Here is a 20,930-nt window from a genome sequence, read left to right as displayed (position 1 = left end):
TAAGTGTGCGTTCTGTGTTCTCGCGTCCTTCCGAGTTCGTTCTTCCAAGGAAGCTTGGCAAGACCGGTCTCCACGAGAACGCAAGTCCGTTCTTTGAACGCTAGTTGGTGCTCCAGTATAATCGGTCCGCCGAAACTCATCCAGTGAGAAACGTTCCGCGGTGCAAAAATAAGTGCGATTAAAATGCGTTAAAAAAATTTAACGCGTTATTTTTGTGTAATTAATTAATCTAAATTAACGCGTTAAAGTCCCGGCCCTAGTATATTTATTATGACTGATTATGAATAATTTGATTATTAAATGCAAAACATAAAACTGAGAACTATACAGACTTTGGTCACTTTTTCATTATCTATTCGCAAACAATCAAATGGGAAAATAATATTGCAAAATACAATAAAGAAGTATAAGCCATATGCTTTTTTTGGCAGAGGTTTCTCAAGACAAAACCTGTTTAAAATGCATCCAATAACTTGACCAAATAATTTTTTTTAAATTGTAATACTTTAAATTACTTGAATACATTCCATGTTATGTGTAAACATTCCTGTTACACCAAATATGCTTCTAAAAGATGACAGAAAATTTAAAAAAAATGCAAGGCAGAAATTAAAGTTATTTTAATGGCTGAATGTATTTTGACTAAAGTTTCAGAAAAAAAGAGCAAATTTTTTTATGCCCCTCAGAGACCTGCAATATTCCCTAAAAGACAAAAGACTGTCAGTTTATGTTGTACATATTTGCAGAGTGAGTGCATGTTTCTGTAGCAGCTTCAGCTGGTTCCAGATCTGTAGTGTGAGCTGTACAAACAGCTATCAAGCTGCTGCAAAGACGTTTGGTACTTGAAGGTACGCAGAAATCGGTCGGCTTAAAAATGGCACTTGTAGTCTAGTTTAACCACAGCCGCATGATATTTACTTTGACTGACCCACTGATGACCGGATCAGCTGCATCTCCTCTCATTCTTTCACTGTACGTGAACTTACACATCCCACACATCCAGTTAAGGCACAACCCTTCCTGAACTGCAGTAACACATCTCAGGGTGTGAATCTGGTCTTTTCTCAGGGCACTTCTGTAGATTTTTCAACACAAAATTTAAGATAAACTACATTAAATGTGGGTTGCTGTGCCATTAAAATTAGCCTTTATTTTAGTAATAAAAATAAATCGGCAAAACACTTTTTTTGTTTTGCATATAGAAACAAAATTATGTCAAAAAAGAATAAGCTATTTTTAAAAACCCTTTTAACAAAAAAATTACATTCATAATTTCACGAATTCACTTCTAGATTATTTTAACCTACTGAGTGTTTGATACTCAGTAGGTTAAAACAATCTAGAAGGGATATCATATATCAGCAGGCATTTGAACCTTGGAACTATTTAACATCTTTTGTAAATGAATATTTTAAAACGATAATAAAGGTCTGTCAGAGTGAGGACACGGGAATAAGGCTTTAAGCTTGCAATGACCAGGTATCCCATCCATGTGTAGAGGACGCATGATCTTATCAAGGCCTCAGCCATGTCGATGTCCTTCATATGATACTTCATGCACGTCTGATAGCAGAGGTTGAGCAGGGGTGAGGAATTTGTACCAGATTCTCCAAAAATATGGCAAAGGCTTAACACTTGTGCTTCATGGCAAGCTAAAAAGAAAGAGAGAGAGACTTTTAAAGATCCAATTGCAAATTTACTGTACAAATGTCAAATGAAGTTTAAAAAAATCATCGTACTACATAATCTCCTGTCCCTTGCATGCTTGTTTCATAAATATGTTGGTTCATTTGATAATGCATTAAAGTAAAGAATAAAATACAATTTCATAGACTATTGTTCAAAAGCGCTTTATAAAAATCAATAGCAATGATGCATTTAATTGATCAAAAGACCGTAAAAACATGCATACTGTTAGGTAATGTTAATATTTAAAAAATGATTATGATTTCCACAAAAACATGAAGCAGCACAACGGTTTTCAACATTGATAATCATTTCTTGATCAATAAATCAGTAAAATAGAATGATTTCTGAAGATCATGTGACACTGACGACTGGAGTAATGATGCTGAAAATACAGCTGCAGATCACAGAAATAAATAGCATTTTATTATATATTCAAAGCAATTATTTCAAATTGACATAATATTTTAAAATATTACAGTTTTTACTGTATTTTTGATCAAAAAAAATTCAGAAGAGACTTTTTTCAGAAACAAAACTTCTGAGCAGCGGCCGTGTTTCTTTCATGCAGTCGCCACATGAAGGCAGCACAGCAGCACAAATGTGTTTTCACTTGAATAAGTTTTAGAAAGTCTGCAGAAAATGGCAAAAAGACAGAGTAAAGACAGACACGTGGAACACTTCACCTTGTGTGCAGTGTTGGCAAAATGCTGGGCGCTGTTCATCATCTCGCCCGTCTTCTCCTCGACGCGTCCCAGTCTCTCGCCGCGCTCGTTCAGCGCCTGACTGGCCTTCTGCACCGCGCTGCTAACGCTGTCTGCTGCCTCGTGCAGGATGCTGTTCCCTACACACACATCAGGAGAAACGTGTCAGGGAGAACACCTCCACAGAATGTATGCAAGCAGTAACGCCTTGTGAAAAAGAAGTACTTATTACAGAAATAACATACTTTAGAGAAATATGTGTGAACTGAATGTAATGTTTTCAGACACTTAATTTAGATTTTTGGGTGAACTATCCCTTTATGTCATTAAATAAAGATCATGTTCCATGAAGATATTTAGTAAATTTCCTACTGTAAATATATCAAAACTTCATTTTTGATTAGTAATATGCATTGCTAAGAACTTCATTTGAACAACTTTAAAGGAGATTTTCTCAATATTTAGATTTTTTTTGCTCCCTCAGATTCCAGATTTTCAAATAGTTGTATCTCAGCCAAATATTGTCCTATCATAACAAATCATACATCAATGGAAAGCTTTATTCATTCAGCTTTCAGAGGATGTATAAATCTGAAAAGCTGATATGGCTAGGAACTATACTCTCATTCCGGCGTAATAATCAAGGAACTTTGCTGCCGTGCCATGGATGCAGCAGGCGCAATGATATGACGCAGCACCTGAAAGTAGTCCCCAGCTAGATAACTAGTTATGATATAGCCGGGGACTACTTTCATGCGCTGCGTCATATCATTGCGCCTGCTGCATCCATGGCACGGCAGCAAAGTTCCTTGATTATTACGCCGGAATGAGAGTATAGTTCCTAGCCATATCGGCCTAGAAAATCGCAACTTTTCATTTTCCATGTCGTTCCAAACTTGTTAGACCCCCGTTCATCTTCAGAACACAAATCAAAATATTTTTGATGGAATCTGAGAGCTCTCTGACCCTCCCATAGACAGCAAGGGTCCATACACGATCATGGTCCAGAAACGTAGCAAGGAGATCGTTAAATTAGTCCATGTGACATCAGGGGTTCAACCATAACTTTACGAAGCTATGAGATACCTTTTGTGTGCAAAAAAAACCTAAAATAACTTTATTCAACAGGATACGTTGTCTACGTTGTTTACGCTTTGATCTGAACGAAAACAACATATCCGTGTGACACAGCGGACAAAGAACAGCATACATTGTTTACGTTCAGTAGATACTCTCTAAAGTGGTGCAATAGGGTGACGCTGAGGAGACGAATTATTGAATAAAGTCGTTATTTTAGTTTTTCTTTGCGCACAAAGTATTCTTGTTGCTTCATAAAATTGAATTCACAGTTGAACCCCTGATGTCACATGGATTATTTTAACGATCCCCTTGCTATGTTTCTGGATCTTTATCGTGTTAGGATCCTTGCTGTCTATGGAGGGTCAGAGAGCTCTCGGAATGCATCAAAAATATCTTAATTTGTGTTCTGAAGATGAACAAAGGTCTTACAGGTTTGGAACGACATTAGGGTGAGTAATTAACATCCTAATGATTTTTGGCATTAAAGAAAAATCAATCATTTTAACCCATTCAATGTATCTTTGGCTATTACTACAAATATACCCCAGAGACTTAAGACTGGTTTTGTGCTCCAGGGTCACAAATGCATATTCACTTAAGCACTTCCAGTGTAGCATGACTGAGACACAAACCAGTGCATTTCCACTGACAAATGCCGTCATATGTAGTCACTTCTACTGACAAAATATTAATCTAGAGAGCTTTCAAGAGAGCTACAGCACAATGCGGAGCTAAAAACCATGCAGACAGAAATTATCCTGAAAATCACATCCTAATGGTGGAAAAAACATGGTGGCACAAGATTTTCCATTACATGATGTGCAAATGTGTCCAGCATTATGAAAGCCCATTTGAGCACAAGCAGCGTCTGTCCATGACGCTTAACAATGGAACGGATCCAGCGGTGACATGGATCCCCCCAGTTTTCGTCCCACACCTGAGCAGCTTCACGCCATTTGTTTTGCACTGGTGTGAGACTTAGACCGGAGGGGCCAGAGTGATCTCCTCGCTTCCATGATCTCATTAACCTTATCATTAACTACAGAATGACCAATGTTGACATGTAAAAAACTGTTGCTATATGCTCATGCATTATATGTTGTGGGATCATGTGACTGATCATTTAAAGTTTTACATTTAAACTTTGAAATGCCTTCATAAACCATAAAACACATTCATTACTTGAAATAAAATAAACATTGACAAATAAAAATTTAAAATTCATTTCAGCTAGTTATCAAGGCAAAATTTGTCATTTTTAAAGTTGAAGCACTAAAATAACTAAAACAACAAAAAACAAACGCTAATTGTTTGGTTCCCCAAAGAGCGTTTCAATGATCATTTCTTAAAATAACTATTTTTGTTTCTTAGTGTAAAGATAATTTTGAAAAACTAAAGATTAATTTCCCACAATAAAGAACCGTTTGAACAGGCTGAAGGTTAGGAAATAAAATCCTTTTAAGATATGATTCAAAATATGAGCTAGATTGTGACTAAAGACCATTATATATCATTATATCCATTGTATCTGTTTATATCTATTATCATTACGTCTCTTTAAGCTCACAGTCAGGTGTATATTCATGTTTGAGTCCTGCCAGGCAACACAACCAGGCATCTGACCCTCAGGAACTCGACTCTGCTTCCCACAATAACACAGTCCCTCCTGTCACTGAGTCAGACTGCCACTAAAAGAATAAAGACAAGCGGCAACACTAAAAGCTGTTATTTATTAAGTGGGAGGAATAAGTGTCAGGGAAGAGAAGGAGTGAGCTTCCCCCAGGACACAGTTAAAATAGCATCAGCACCTTCCTCGACACACCAACACTTTAATTGTAGCATACAAACGTGAACTGTCTGCGCTCGCATCGGTGCTGCTGCAATGCAGAACATGTCCCGATTAAACAAATGTGTGAATAATCTACAGGTATAACCCCACATCAATGCATGCGCCTTAAAAATGCTTGACAAAGTGGCAGCAGAAAAAAACAGTTTCATTGTGAACTACTTGAAATGATAATATTTTTAGATTGATTACTGACCAACACAACTACTTATTTAAAAGTCATATGTCAAGATTATTGTAGTTGCATAAGCAGCATGCATTGAGAACATTAATGTATTGTTACACCTCTAAATTACATCCAGTAATGTGTCAACAAACAGAAAAGAATCTGAAATAAAGTGAGTGTCAGGGTAATTATAGTAAAAGAAAACCCTCCATTAATCATGTAAATGAGTTATAAGCTATAAACATTAAAAGTTCTCATGATTAGCAGAACAAAACAGATTTGCTGTCCTACAGAAAATACAGTGGAATAATAAAGAACTTTACACAAACAGTTTGCCTGCAACTAGGAAAAATATTATGAGTGGGGTTTTTACCAAATTTTCAGACCTTTAAATAAAGTTTGAAAATCAATTTTTTTTTTTTAAGATGATGATTTTCCAGCAATAGTCAAACATTCAAACAAGAAAACAGAAAGTAACATTTTAAAAAGCTGTTGTTTTTTGTCACTACAGCATATTAGTAAAATAACAGAACAATAGTTTCACCAGCCACTATATAGTTATATTAAATATATATATATAATATATATATATATTATAATTATCAGCCAAATGCATATACCGTATTGACCCGAAGATGAGATGACCCTGATTATAAGACCACCCCCCTATTTCCAGATGTACCTTTTGGAAAAAAAAACAAATCTTGTGTTTACTGAGAAAAACAAACAAACATTTTTTCTTAAATTATTTTCATACTGCATATTTTTCCTATTTAAATTTTTGTTTTGAAAGTATGGTAAATACTGGTAAAATGTACCAACAATCGCATTTAAAAATATAAAAATTTTTGATATACCATAAAAATAACAGGTAGCCCATCTAAATGATATAACATTCAGTCTATCCACCTCATAGTAGCCTGCCAAAATTTAATTATCAGTAGAAGTGAAATCTTATTGTAGTCTTCAAATCTGGGTAATGTCTTATATTTGAGAATCACTTACAGAGGAAGTTTGGTCCATCAGGCTAACATAACAGTCACGACTCATGTTTTCACTCGTGATCTTTACAGCACACATTACATTACATATTTCATGGCACACTCGTTTTATGCGTATTTGGCTCCACCTATTGTTGTGGGTGTATTATTGACATGTCAAAGTAGACCCTGAATATAAGACGACTGCATTTTTTCAGATGTATTTCCAAGAAAAAAATATTCGGATCAATACGGTAATAGACCCTCAATTTGATTGATTGATTGATTGACTGACTGTCTGACGGGGATGTAATTCTTTGTAGGTATTACCAAAATTTTAATTAAAAAAACTTTAAACTTAAAAAAAAAAAAACTCCAAAAAAGTAGCGTGCAGTGCACAGTATGTTTGAACGGGACGTCTCACCTCCCAGCAGTTTGGACTGGCAGTTGATGAACTCCGGTTTTCTTTCGGGGATGAACCGCTGACATGTGTGATGCAGGATCTGAACAAACATGCACTTCTCTCCAGCTGAACCCGCAGTCCACTGGTCGGAGCCGTTCTCAAAGGTCAAGTCAAACTCTGGGCAATCCTGAACATTTTTGGATGATGAGAGGCAGTCAAAGATCAACGGCATCAAACAGAACACAGCATCTCAAGGAGAAACAGCCCGGTGTCTACTCACTCGGACGGAGTTGATGCCGTTGACCTGCTGCAGCTGACTGATGGTCCACTGTGATCTCCTGACGAAAGACGAGGAGCCTTCAAACTGCTTCACCTTCGTGAGGAACGCCTGCGCTGGTTTCTTATTGGTCACTGTAACAAAAAGGAAAATATGTTTGAATTCTGATCAAAAGTTTGAAATTATTACGATTTCTAATGTTTGAATAGAAGTGTCTTCTGCTCTTCTGATGTGTCTTCTTGATAAAATACAGTTAAAAACAATAATATTGTGAAATATTATCACAATTTAAAATAACTCTTTTCTATGTGAATGCATGTTAAAATATAATTTATTGCTCAAAGCTGAATGCTCAAGAAAAATTCATTTTTTTTAATCAATCTTGTGCTGTTTAATATTTTTGTTGACACCATGATATACAGTACCATTTAAAAGTTTGAATTATTATTATTAATAATAATAATAATAATTATATTCAGCAAGGATGCATTAAATTTATTGAATTTATCGAAGACATTTATAATGTTACTTTTTATTCAAAGAAAAATGTCAAAAATATTAAGCAGCAAAAACAATAATAATAAGAATCAATTTTAATAACTGATAATTGAGCAGTAAATCAGTATATTATAATGATTTCTGAAGATCATGTGACACTGAAGACTGGAGTAATGATGCTGAAAATACAGCTTTGATTATAGCAATAAATTACAGTTTACTATATACTTAAATAGAAAACAGTTATTTGAATTGCATTAATAATTTCACAATATTACAGTTTTTACTGTATTTTTCAGTAAAGCATCAGTAAGCATAATATATTTATTTGTCAAGACATTACAAAATTGTATTTACTCTGAACTTTTGACCGGTAGTCTACATACTGTATGCACATTTTTCAACATAACAGAGAAACAAACACTGCTCAGAGGTCTGGATTACAGTGGTGTGGTGGTACTGTAATATGGAGCTTTATCAGCTGGTTCTCCAGCTCTCCAGCCCGTATCACAGAGCAGTGTTTACAGATCCCACCACACCCGGCTCTGCTGGAGCGAGAACATCCGGCCCACAGCGGACTGTTTGAGGAATTTCTGATCCTCCACTGTTTGTTCAGGCCTCTGTGAACAACACTCCCTTTTCCTCCCTCTCACTCCCTCCATCTGTGTGAGGTCACTGCTGTCAGGGTCTCTGATCCATCGCCTGCTTTCACCTCCAACACTTCTGATCGTTCTGATGAAACTCAACACTGCACAGTAGTTCAGGGGTGTGTGTCTGTAGAAATATCTGGATGCACTCAACATCCTGAATAATCTATTGTGCAATAATGGTAATCCTCTTCATTTTATGACCAAATCATCAGCTGATGTTTAGGCAGTCATGCGTCACTGTTAAAGTACGTGAAATGTTAAAGTAAGAGAGTGTTTGTACAGAATTAATGCACACGACTGAGCAGAGCGCCTATTCGTTTCTCTCTTAGTGAACAGATTTTTCATTTGTAATGCATTTAATTCTTGGTGTGAACAGGCCTTTAGACAGCAAAACATTCTACTGAAGCTCAGCAGTAGATGCTTTCTAGTTGGCTACTATTAAATACTTTTCAGTGTGTTTCCCCTCAACAAACCCAAAAATATGTTTTAAAAATCCCCAGGGCTCTTTTGATACCTAGAGCCATGTGATCATGCACGCTGAGCACTGCATTATGAAGCAGGCTTGGAATGATGTTCTGGGTGGGTTTTAGACTCGCTCTGAATGGAAACAGAAAGGCCACGCTCGGGCTACTGGTGACGGGTCTTGTTTTCTGGAGTTATTATGATTGGCTAACCACAATTATGCTTAACGTACCACATAAATTCAGTTAACTTGCAGAATATTTGCATAGTAGCTGGAGATTAAATGTTCAATATCCTCTAAGAAAAAAAGTTCACAATCATGTGTGCGTTATAAATCATATTGAGGGCAGAGGTGAAACGAATGTGGCTTTGGGGCGATGATATAAACAGATCTAATCCACTAAAACAGGTGAAATGGAATGTAAACTGAGCAAACATACAGAGTAAAGCTGAATACACACTGCATGGGATTTCTTGCCACCTTTCCACAGCTTTACATGCTAATTTCCTTCTTTAAAACTGGATCACTTGCCTATAAAATAACATTATTTTCCAAAGATCCTAATGTTGGGAAAATGTCTGTTTTTTTCATGTGAATGTCTCAGTAGAGCATTCTTTGTTTGTGGCTTCTTTAGTAAACCAGTCACAATTTGACGCATGCTTTGCAAACAGACTTTTATGAAAAAACATGGCTCAACATCAACAATAATGCAGCAAAATATTCAATGGTTTGTTTTGCATTTTGACTAGAAGTCCTAGTGACCAGGTATAATGCAGTAATCAACACTCTTAACAGTAAAATTGCAGTAAAGGTTTTCAAGAGTTGCACATTAAAAACGTATGTAATATACAATCGTTTTACCCAATCACAGCACTGGGTGTTTACAGAGGCATGAAATCAAGGCAGAAAATTCCAATGTATTTCTAAATTATGACACTGTTTAAAGTAAAAAAAAAATCCTTCTAAAATTATAAGAGCACCTCAAGAAATATTATAATGTTAGAAAAATGCAGTTCATGACCCTTTAAGTGAGCATTTTCTCACTGCAACATTGAGGATGAGATTCTCTCATGCCTGGAGGAGATCTTCAGAAAATGCAACAACATAGATACACGTAGAGAGAGCAGAGCTCAGCAAGAGTTCAGTCTGATGAATAGAAATTCCTAATAGTTGCTCCGCAGAATCCAGACGAGGCAGGATCAAACAGACCAGCCAAATGAATCTGCACAAATGAGTCCATGGAACAGCTCCAACCAGACCATTAACCCACCAAGACCTCAGGCACCGTTCGGCTGAGACTAATAAACAACTTCCTGCAGCACATTTAAACAGCACAGCATCTGATCTCCTGTACTGTCACACCAAGATGTTATTAGACTCAGAAAGAATGAGAAAGAATGTTTTAAAATAGATCCTAAATTATGCACTCAGACTCTCTCGGTCTCGTTTGTCTCAAAACAAGTTCAGGCTTTAAGAAAAATATAGCATGTTAAATACAAAGACACTGTTTACACCTGGCAATCACATGCATTTTATTTTATTTTTTGGAGGGAAATGCATTTGGAAATGCATGTTAACCCTGTAAAGCCTTACATATGAAATAAGGTTTAGAAAAATGAAATGTATTGATGCTTCAGACCAAAATAATAATAAAAAAAACCTCTAAAAGTATTTATTTATTCATTTATCCATTCATTCATTCGTTCATTCTTTGCTGCAATGATAATTTAGAGATGAACAAATAAACATTCCTTTAAAAGCCTGATTTTTTAGACTCACTGATTAAAAAAAAAAAAAGATGTCTGGATAATCAAGTAAAGCGAAGTTGCTTCAGTCCAGTAAGTGTTCATCTGGAAATATTACAACATATTAACAATTCAAAGATATTCTTGCATTTACTTGTTAAGATCAGTAAAGATGTATCAAATCAGTAAAGAGTTATTTATTCTAAGAAATGTCTCAGTAGCAGTGAAAGTTAATGGTCACCAAAATTCTCCAAAATATCTTCTTAGTGAAGTGACATACAGCCAAGTATGGTGACCCATACTCAGAATTCGTGCTCTGCATTTAACCCATCCAACGTGCACACACACAGCAGTGAACACACACACACAGCAGTGAACACACACACACACACAGCAGTGAACACACACACACACAGCAGTGAACACACACACACACAGCAGTGAGCACACACACACACAGCAGTGAACACACACACACACACACAGCAGTGAACACACACACACACAGCAGTGAACACACACACACAGCAGTGAACACACACAGCAGTGAACACACACACACAGCAGTGAACACACACACACAGCAGTGAACACACACACACAGCAGTGAACACACACACACACAGCAGTGAACACACACACACAGCAGTGAACACACACAGCAGTGAACACACACACACACAGCAGTGAACACACACACACACACAGCAGTGAACACACACACACAGCAGTGAACACACACACACACACACACAGCAGTGAACACACACACACACAGCAGTGAACACACACACACAGCAGTGAACACACACACACACACCGTGAACACACACACCGGAGCAGTGGGCAGTCATTTATGCTGTGGTGCCCGGGGAGCAGTTGGGGGTTCGGTGTCTTGCTCAAGGGCACCTCAGTCGTGGTATTGAGGGTGGAGAGAGCGCTGGACATTCACTCCCCCCACCTACAATCCCTGCCGGCCGGGGACTCGAACCCGCAACCTTTCGATTACGAGTCCGACTCTCTAACATTAGGCTATGACTTCTTTTATGTTCTTCAGAAGAAAGATGGTCATCCAGTTTAAAAATGACATTAGGGTGAGTAAATGATAACATGTTTGAAAGTTCAGGTGTGAAAAGTCATGATGCCGACTGGCTGATTACCAGTCCTGTACATTGCTATAGTCCGGACTGAGCATGCAATTTATACTTGTTGCTTTTTCTTAACAGGATAAAAAGAAGTGCTGGGACCTCAGGTTTTTGGGTTTCATCCATCAGTGAGTGAGAGAAACCACTTTCTCAGGTCATGAAAGTAAAGTTATATCGGTTGTCTGGACTGAGACAGTCGGCTATTGCCAAGCATCATTTAGGTATAAACGGCAGAGTCACATTACGCTTGGCTTGACAGAGTTTATTCTTCATTCTGTTGGAGTGCTTATTCGTCACATCTGCAGCACAGATATCTGATCATCTATGGTGAAGCCAAGAAGGGAAAGTGCACACACTTCTTGTCCTCTATAAAGGCTCCCCGGCATGCTGACGGTTTCTCTCAAAACATCACTACACTTTATAAAGTTTAAGTATAAAGTTAGACCACGCTGAAGATGAACATTCACACTGTTTTTCTGAGTTTAAAGTTTAAAGAGAATGTAAGATACAGGATTTTATCCATTAATCACAACATGAAGGTCCACAGGCAGACAGCACAGAGCCAGTATGTGGTTCACTCAGACAGGAAGGTGAACTCAAGTTTAGTTCTTCTGCTGCTCTCTGAGGACAGCCTTAATTAAAGCCAGAAACGCTTCAGCATAGAGAGTCTCTTCAGGTAAGCTGCACAAAAGCGCTGGTCGATAAGCTTCACGACAAAGAAATCTTGGACAAGGGACAAATTCAGGAGGATGAGAAGAAAAAAGCCCAAAAGACAACACTGTGCAGCAGTGAATTATCTTGACATCATTGTTCCTGTGTCCTCCTTCCTGTCCGGGGAAACAAAAGCCCTGAAATACTTGAAAAGCCTTCAACTGCCTAACTCACACAACACTGCTGAGCTGATTCTGTACCAAACCCTTGAGCAGGTACTACAGATATATACACACTGTTATCAGAGTCCATTTCATGAAATACATATTGCAATTTTGTTGGAGACAAATGCATCATAAATGCTCAAAGGTCTGAAGTCATGTGCTTTAGTCTCATGCACATCGTACACGGAGTTTGAAGTTTTTGTTGTGTTGAGTTCTTCGTTTAGAAGATACCTTGCTTTTGCAAAAGTTTGCAAGCTTCATGGCATTGACTTAATGTAAAAACCATAATTGCAAGAACTGAAACTGGTGTTAAGGTTTACACATATTCCTCAGAAACTGTATACTGTACATTGTTTTAGAGTTACTCTGTAATTAGTTATAACATCTGGATGACTATAAGATCAGCAAATGTTTCTGCTTATTTCTTCAGTGTTTCTCCACAACACAACAAGCTTACAACTTTTTTAGAATATACAAAAAATATGAGTTTATTACAGCAGTCAATATAACAAAAACTCAAATATAGAGCAGAGCTGGATCTCTGAATGACTTTGTTAGTGACAAAAGTCAATGAATAATAAATAAATTGGTGAGTTACCCCATATGGTTCTATGGAAGTATATGTGTAGCTAAATTCACTTTGAAATGTAATATGTAAAACGGCAATGTATTTCTGTATTTAAATTGACATTTTCCCATACCATATGTGCAACATTTAGTGCAAAATGAAAATGAAAATTCAATTATATAATTTAAATTTGCCATTTTCTACATTAGTTTTAATATAAGTTGCAAAATTAAACTGAAAATGTATTACCCAAATTGATTAGATATGTTTAAAATATCCAAGCAAAAACTGTAGTAAAATGATCATTTAAATGCTGTTTTTCCTAAATGCATTTAGACTTAGGGCTGGGACACTTGGGATTGCATTTTCATTGTGATACTGTGTGATAATTGTAGCAAAATGCAGTGAGAATTTCAGAATGCATTCTGAGCCAAAGGTACAGCAAAAGGGTAGCAAAATGGTGATTTAAATGACTTTTATTTTTCTTAAATGCATTGGCACTTACATATATGACGTTTCAATTGCATTTTACATTTACATTTATTCATTTAGCTGACGCTTTTATCCAAAGCGACTTACAATTGCTATATATGTCAGAGGTCGCACGCCTCTGGAGCAACTAGGGGTTAAGTGTCTTGCTCAGGGACACATTGGTGTCTCACAGTGGATTCGAACCTGGGTCTCTCACACCAAAGGCATGCGTCTTATCCACTGCGCCATCACCACCCCATTTTCATTAAATACCCCACGATGAATATATTTTAAGTCATTGTGAATCTGAAAATGCATTCCGAGCGGAGCACGCCCCCCAGCTGTCAATCATTACATCAAGGTGGGTCTCGGCAACAGGACGCACGATAGGTAAATATTCACCGTTAACCAAACGCTTTCACCTACCTGAACATCTCTCACCGTTTACACTCGGACTGATGCACATAAGCAAACAGACGAATTATAGAACTGAATTTTCATTTTCATTTTGCACTAAATGTTGCACATATGTATGGGAAAATGTAAATTTAAATACAGAAATAAATTGCTATTTTACATATTGCATTGCCATTTTGCATATTACATTGCAAATTGAATTTTGCTACACATATGCTTCCATAATGGGTTTAATTCAACTTTAAATCTTTTTTCTTCTCCATACCTTAGAATGCATCTTCTTTTCTTATTTTTATTTTAGCGAGGTCAAAATATAAATTTAATGCAGGATCTAGAAAAAATCTGATCGTGATTAAACCAGAAAAACGCAAAATAAATGAACAAAGGCAATTTTTACAGCTTGGGCTCTTAAACATTAGATCACTCGCACCCAAAGCAGTTATTGTAAATTAAATGATCACAGATAATAATTTTGATGAACTCTGCCTGACTGAAACCTGGCTGAAACCAAATGAATATTTTGGTCTAAATGAGTCTACTCCACCGAGCTACTGTTATAAACATGAGCCCCGTCAGACTGGTCGTGGCGGCGGTGTTGCAACAATATATAGTGATATTCTCAATGTTACTCAGAAAACAGGATACAGGAGGTTTAACTCATTCGAACTACTTCTGCTTAATGTTACACTGTTAGATATGCAAAGGAAATCTCTCCTATCTCTTGCTCTGGTGCCTGTGTATAGACCGCCAGGGCCATATACAGATTTCCTAAAATAATTTGCAGATTTCCTCTCAGATCTACTAGTTAATGTCGATAAACTGCTAATTGTCGGAGATTTTAACATTCACGTTGATAATACAAATGATGCGTTAGGACTTGCGTTTACTGACCTAATAAACTCTTTTGGAGTCAAGCAAAACGTCACCGGGTCCACTCATCGTTTTAATCATACGCTAGATTTAATTATATCGCATGGAATTGATCTTACGGATATAGATATCGTACCTCAAAGTGACGATGTTACTGATCATTTCCTTGTATCGTGCATGCTACCTATTACTGATATTAATTATATGGCTCTGCGTTATCGTCCGGGCAGAACTATTGTTCCAGCCACCAAAGACAGATTCACAAATAACCTGCCTGATTTATCTCAACTGCTCTGTGTACCCATAAATACACATGAACTAGACGAAATGACTAGCAACATGGGCACTATCTTCTCTAATACATTAGAAGCTGTTGCTCCCCTCAAATTGAAAAAGGTTAGAGATAAATGTACTGCGCCATGGTACAACAGTTATACCCATTCTCTCAAGAAGGAAACTCGTAATCTTGAGCGCAAATGGAGAAAAACTAACTTGGAAGTTTTTAGGATTGGGTGGAAAAACAGTATGTCCAGCTATAGACAGGCTCTAAAAGCTGCCAGGGCAGAGCATATCCGCAAACTCATAGATAATAACCAAAACAATCCAAGGCTCTTATTTAGCACAGCGGCTAGAAATACAATAACAAATGTAGATTCTACTGCGTCTAGCATTTCAGCTTCATTCATCGCACCTAAAGAAAAACTGCAGTGCTTTACAACTATAGGACAGGAAGAGCTAAATAAACTTATCAGTTCATCTAAACCAACAACATGTTTATTAGATCCTGTACCCACTAAACTACTGAAAGAGTTGTTACCTGTAGCAGAAGAACCGCTTCTCGATATTATTAACTCATCGTTATCTTTAGGTCACGTCCCAAAACCATTCAAGCTGGCGGTTCTCAAATAACTGCTATGATAACTTTTGTTCAACTCACATAAAAGATAGAAGTACTTGCTTTTCAAGTCGTGGCCTAATGGTTAGAGAGTCGGACTCGTAATCCGAAGGTTGTGGGTTCGAGTCTCGGGCCGGCAGGGATTGTAGGTGGGGGGAGTGAATGTCCAGCGCTCTCTCCACCCTCAATACCACGACTGAGGTGCCCTTGAGCAAGGCACCGAACCCCCAACTGCTCCCCGGGCGCCGCAGCATAAATGGCTGCCCACTGCTCCGGGTGTGTGTGTGTGTGTGTGTGCACGGTGTGTGTGTGTTCACTGCTGTGTGTGTGTTCACTGCTGTGTGTGTGTTCACTGCTGTGTGTGTGTTCACGGTGTGTATGTGTTCACTGCTGTGTGTGTGTGTGTGTTCACTGCTGTGTGTGTGCACGTTGGATGGGTTAAAATGCAGAGCACGAATTCCGAGTATGGGTCGCCGTACTTGGCTGAATGTCACTTCACTTCACATGCATAAAGACGTGAATGCTTGAATTTTTATTAAAATAGTAGTTCTGTTATTATTAACAATTAGATTAATGATCTTTTAAGCAAATCGACTATTATGAAGGATATGCAGAAGTGTAATGGTATTCAGAAAATAATATATAACATTAGATCTGTCAAAGATCTCTGTTTTCTGTCTGTGAGGTTGGTGTGTACAGATATTTGGCATGATAATAACAATGCCCTGCATTCTAATCATTCCTTTAAATCCACAGAGAAGAACAGCTCCTCCGCTCAGACCACCCTGTTAACACACTTTCACAGCCAACCATTTGTTTCATAACACGAGTTTGGCTTTTACATTTAATTAATGGTGTGACGGGGGGGCAGAGCCTTTGCGCCTGATTGAGAAAGGAAACAAAATGCAACCAAGCTGAGAACCTCACATCTCCTCCTGCCGTTTTAAGTCCACAACTATATTTTTTACACTTTTGTAGCCTTCAAAGAATTAATTTTTCTATGCATGTTTTTTTGCACCATTTTCAAAGTGAAGTCAAGGAGACAGACAGAAAACAATAAGGGAGGAGAGAGGGAAACCACAAACTTGGACTCAAAGTGATAGATATATATATATATATATATATATATATATATATATATATATATATATATATATATATATATATATATATAAATAAATGCACACACATACAGTATATTATGTACTTACATGTATATATTTATATTACATTTAAATATATTTAAAATATAAACAACTTATTTTTCTGAAATATATACATGCATGTGTGTGTTTTTATATATGCATGATAAATGTTAAAAAAAAATGTTTTTGATGCGATTAATCGTTGGACAGCACTAATATTTTATTCGTTTTCAATTAATTTTATGATGAAGTTTAAGTAAACTTGTTTTTTAATTTTTTCTTTTTTTTTATTATTATTATTATTATTATTATGTGTAAGTAGTTTTTATTAATATTTATTTCAGTTTTATTTTGCTACTATAGTAAGTTAAACTAAATTAAAAAAAATGTCAAGCAGAAATAAAAGTTGTTTAAGTTTTTGGCAACACTTTACTCAAAGCCTATATAGAGCTTTATAAAATTTTTTTTATGCATTATGCCTTTTATGAATCACTGTAGTCTTAATACACTAAAATATCTATTCATTGCTACAGCTTTACACTTACAGTGTAAAAAGGAATGTGCAAATATTATAATGCATTTTAATATTGTTTACAATTATGTAAAAAAAGATATAATGCACCATGATGTAAATTTATGGATATCTTTTTAAAGCATTATGCATTAAAAAGACAGGCTTCAGGTAAAGTGTCAATTTTTTTAATATAGTTTTAGTTAACTTTCACAATGACCAAACGAGAACAATGATTACAATTCTACTGAAATATTTTCATGATCTAAAGCCAGCAATTCGAGCAACACATGAATTTAAACAAAGGAAGTTTTTCTTGTACTCCAACAAGCCTTTCCTTGCATGAAAAAAAATCATGCAAAAAATGCAAAACCATTGCCTTCCATCATCATTCAAACAACTGCGCATAGAACTGGAGTGATATTCACTGTGCCCTAACAACTCAACTATTCATAAAGGACAGATGCATGCTGGAGTCCTTTTATTTCACTAAAAGTGATCAATTCAAATCTTTGTCTGACAAATCAAGCTGACAGTGACTTCACAGTCGCTTGCAGGTATGTCATCCACCAGGACCCAAGCAGTGAAGCCTGTGACGTCCTGCAGGAGCTCTCAGAGAGAAACGTCTGTCGAAATCCCATCTAACCTTTAGACGTGCTCTGAGTGAACAGCAGGCCGCAGGAACACAAACCGTCCTGCTGCTCCGGCAACTGACACGCATGACGGCCGATCAGAGACTTCTATTTAATCCACACTGGGTCAGTCTGACCATAATGCCACCAAGACAGTGTCTTTGCATTGGAGTTTTACAGCAGTTAAGTATACTTTGTTTATTGAAAATTCATGCAAAACCTGTAATGTTCTCAAAAATTCAATGGTATTTTTTAAAGAAAGGTCTCTTCTGTTTCCCAAGGCTGCATTTATTTGATAAAAAATGCAGTAATATTGTGCAATATTAATACAATTTAAAATAACAGTTTTCTATGCATGCTAAAAAGTAATTTATTGCTGTGAATAAAGCAGAATTTATCATCATCATTACTCCAGTCTTCAGTGTCACATGATCCTTCAGAAATCATTCTCATATGCTAATATGCGCATTTATTATCAATGTTGGAAACAGTTGTGCTGCTTATTTTTGGAACCTGTTATACTTTCTTTCATGATTCTTTGATGAATAAAACGTAAATAAAATAGAATAATTTTTTTTTTTTACTTTTTATTCTAACAATGTAAGTCAATGTAACATTTAAACAATTTGAATACATAAAAGTTGAATAAAAATAAAAGTATTACTATCTTTAAAAAAATAAAATACTGACTCCATACTTCTGAAGGGTAGTTTATATTGTTACATTATACAGAGATGCAAACAGGTAAGAGGGAAGAAGGTGAGAACATTGTGCGGATCGGGGCATGCTCCACACAGAATTTGCTTTACATGCTCACTTGTAGTTACTTTAAGGTATTTGTTGTTATCTTATATGTCCAAAACTGTCATTTTTCACAGTAAAAAAAATAAATAATAACAACATCTTGTTGCAACATTTTACAAAAATCAAGATTGAATATATTTGGTCAAAATCCCATGTTATAAAAGATGAAGTGCTATGCAGTAGGAATGGGAAGATTCCTCGATTCGCTCAGTGCATCGGCAAAAAACGTTAACGATGCGATGCATCGCTTTAAAAAGTGTGCATCGGATACAAGTTGGCATTTGTATCACGATGCATCGTTTCTAACATATTTGCATCGGTAAAAAACGATTTATTTATATATAATTACTAGTGGATGCGCTACACTTTTATTGTTTAGAAAGTGACCAATAATCTGTGACCAATATTTTATATGTAGATTAGGGTGACCATACGTGCCATTTTTCCCAGCCGCATCCTGGCCATGATTTCTATATTGTCTAAAATATCTAGAATTTGGCTTTGTTTTCATGTGTAGACCGATCGTGTATGACATCGGTTCCTTATGTTTTCAAACCGCTCTCGAGGTACTTTGAATCAAAGCAATATATAAATCCTGGCCAGGACGCGTCCGGGAAAAAATGGCACGTATGGTCACCCTAATGTAGATTGATTTCTCCTCTCGAAACTGTTTCTCAAGCGCATTCTCTCATCACCACTGCACGAGAATATGACGAATCACAACAACACTACGGAGACCTGAGGAAAAGTGAGGATTAAAATCCAAAACCTGACTTGAAATAACCTAACAAATCAATCGGGGCTAAAACGGTTATTAACGACAATGTAAATAGGAGCGCAATAATTCTGAGTCAAATATGCATTTTATGATAGCAGTAACTGTAAGTGAACTATTGTAATGGGTAAATAAAATGTAAGCTAATACAGTCCTAATTACTACGCTCAGATGAGTTAATGTGTGTTTCTTATAGCAGTTAAAATGTAGTTTTAATTTAGTGATTTTAACTTTTAGTTTAGTGATTGTTAATGCTTTAAAGAGCAATGTTAGATTGTAATGTTCTAATGCTATCTGTTCTAACTATATAAGGTACAGCTGTTATAAAACCAGAGAGAAAGGCTGCATGACTATGATGGTATGTGAGAGAGTCAGTGGTAATATCATTGCATTCCTATTGGTCAGTGTTAGAGGAGCTCAGCTTAGCCTGACAGTTAGCCTGCACTGAACCAGGTTAGCTTTCCAGCCACAGTGACTGAGGTTGATCTTTGGTAAATTTGCTTTATGGAACCAAATAATTTGACAGTAAGCCTGGCCTATTTGGTAAACTTGTTTTATGAAACAGGACTCGAGGCGTTAGAAGTCAGAAGACACAAGTTAATTTATGATTTGCTGTCTGTCTGAACCAAATAAATAAAAGCGATCATATTTTTCCCATTGCATCGAATCGCATTGTGTTGGATCGAAAACGAATCGCACTGCATCGTAATAGGGATGAACTGCATCACATCTATAGCTGCTTCATATGTATCTTCAATGTATCGTTGACTATGCATCGAGATGCGTATCGCATCAGCCTCAGTTATGGAGATGCGCATTCCTACTATGCAGGCTATTTAAGACAATATTGGCTGATTAGATGGCAATGCTGACCTAAAATGCTAAATGTTTGTTCCCCCTCTCTCTTCACCGTTCCCACATCTCAGAACTCAAATACATGAAATATTAGACTTTTTGGACGTAGTTTTTGAAGTAAAGAGTAAAGAAAATACTATATAAAACTTAATGAAACAAGTTCTTTATTTACTCTTGTAAGATCACAAGTACCCTTGCAAGACCCTGTTATTTGAAATTGCAATAATATTTCAAAATTTTACAGATTTTTTTCTATATTTTATTTTATTAACCTTAATAATCCCAAACTTCTGAACAGCAGTGCATATACAGTATCTCACAGAAGTGAGTACACCCCTCACATTTTTGTAAATATTTTATTATATCTTTTCATATGACAACACTGAAAAAATGACACTTTGCTACAATGTAAAGTAGAAAAGAGGGTTAAGGCGGTGCTGGAAAATAATGGTGGCCACACAAAATATTG

The 20,930-nt window shown here is 36.5% G+C and overlaps 1 protein-coding gene across 3 annotated transcripts in view; it reads right to left on the bottom strand.

Moving 5' to 3' along the window:
- Positions 1-259: 259 nt before the first annotated feature.
- LOC306886088 (syntaxin-binding protein 6-like) overlaps positions 260-20,930 on the bottom strand; it is a 53,702-nt gene continuing 33,031 nt past the window's right edge. Inside the window, exons 3-7 of one of the 3 annotated variants that reach the window (XR_013785602.1) lie at positions 7,146-7,276; positions 6,887-7,052; positions 2,373-2,530; positions 1,392-1,652; positions 260-1,303 (exon numbers count right to left, since the gene is read on the bottom strand). Coding sequence is in view for 1 of the 3 variants with exons in the window: in XM_079442964.1 (XP_079299090.1) it covers positions 1,629-1,652; positions 2,373-2,530; positions 6,887-7,052; positions 7,146-7,276 (479 nt within the window). In the remaining 2 variants the exon portion in view is untranslated. Of the gene's footprint in view, positions 1,653-2,372; positions 2,531-6,886; positions 7,053-7,145; positions 7,277-20,930 lie in introns of all 3 variants that reach the window. The other 2 variants (XR_013785603.1, XM_079442964.1) reach the window with 2 other exon arrangements.

The sequence above is a fragment of the Barbus barbus genome (genome assembly GCF_936440315.1).
Source record: "Barbus barbus genome assembly, chromosome: 20".
In the NCBI taxonomy this organism is placed as follows: Eukaryota; Metazoa; Chordata; class Actinopteri; order Cypriniformes; family Cyprinidae; genus Barbus; species Barbus barbus.
Note: the sequence above shows the minus strand (reverse complement) of the source record. Positions and strands in the feature narration are given on the sequence as shown.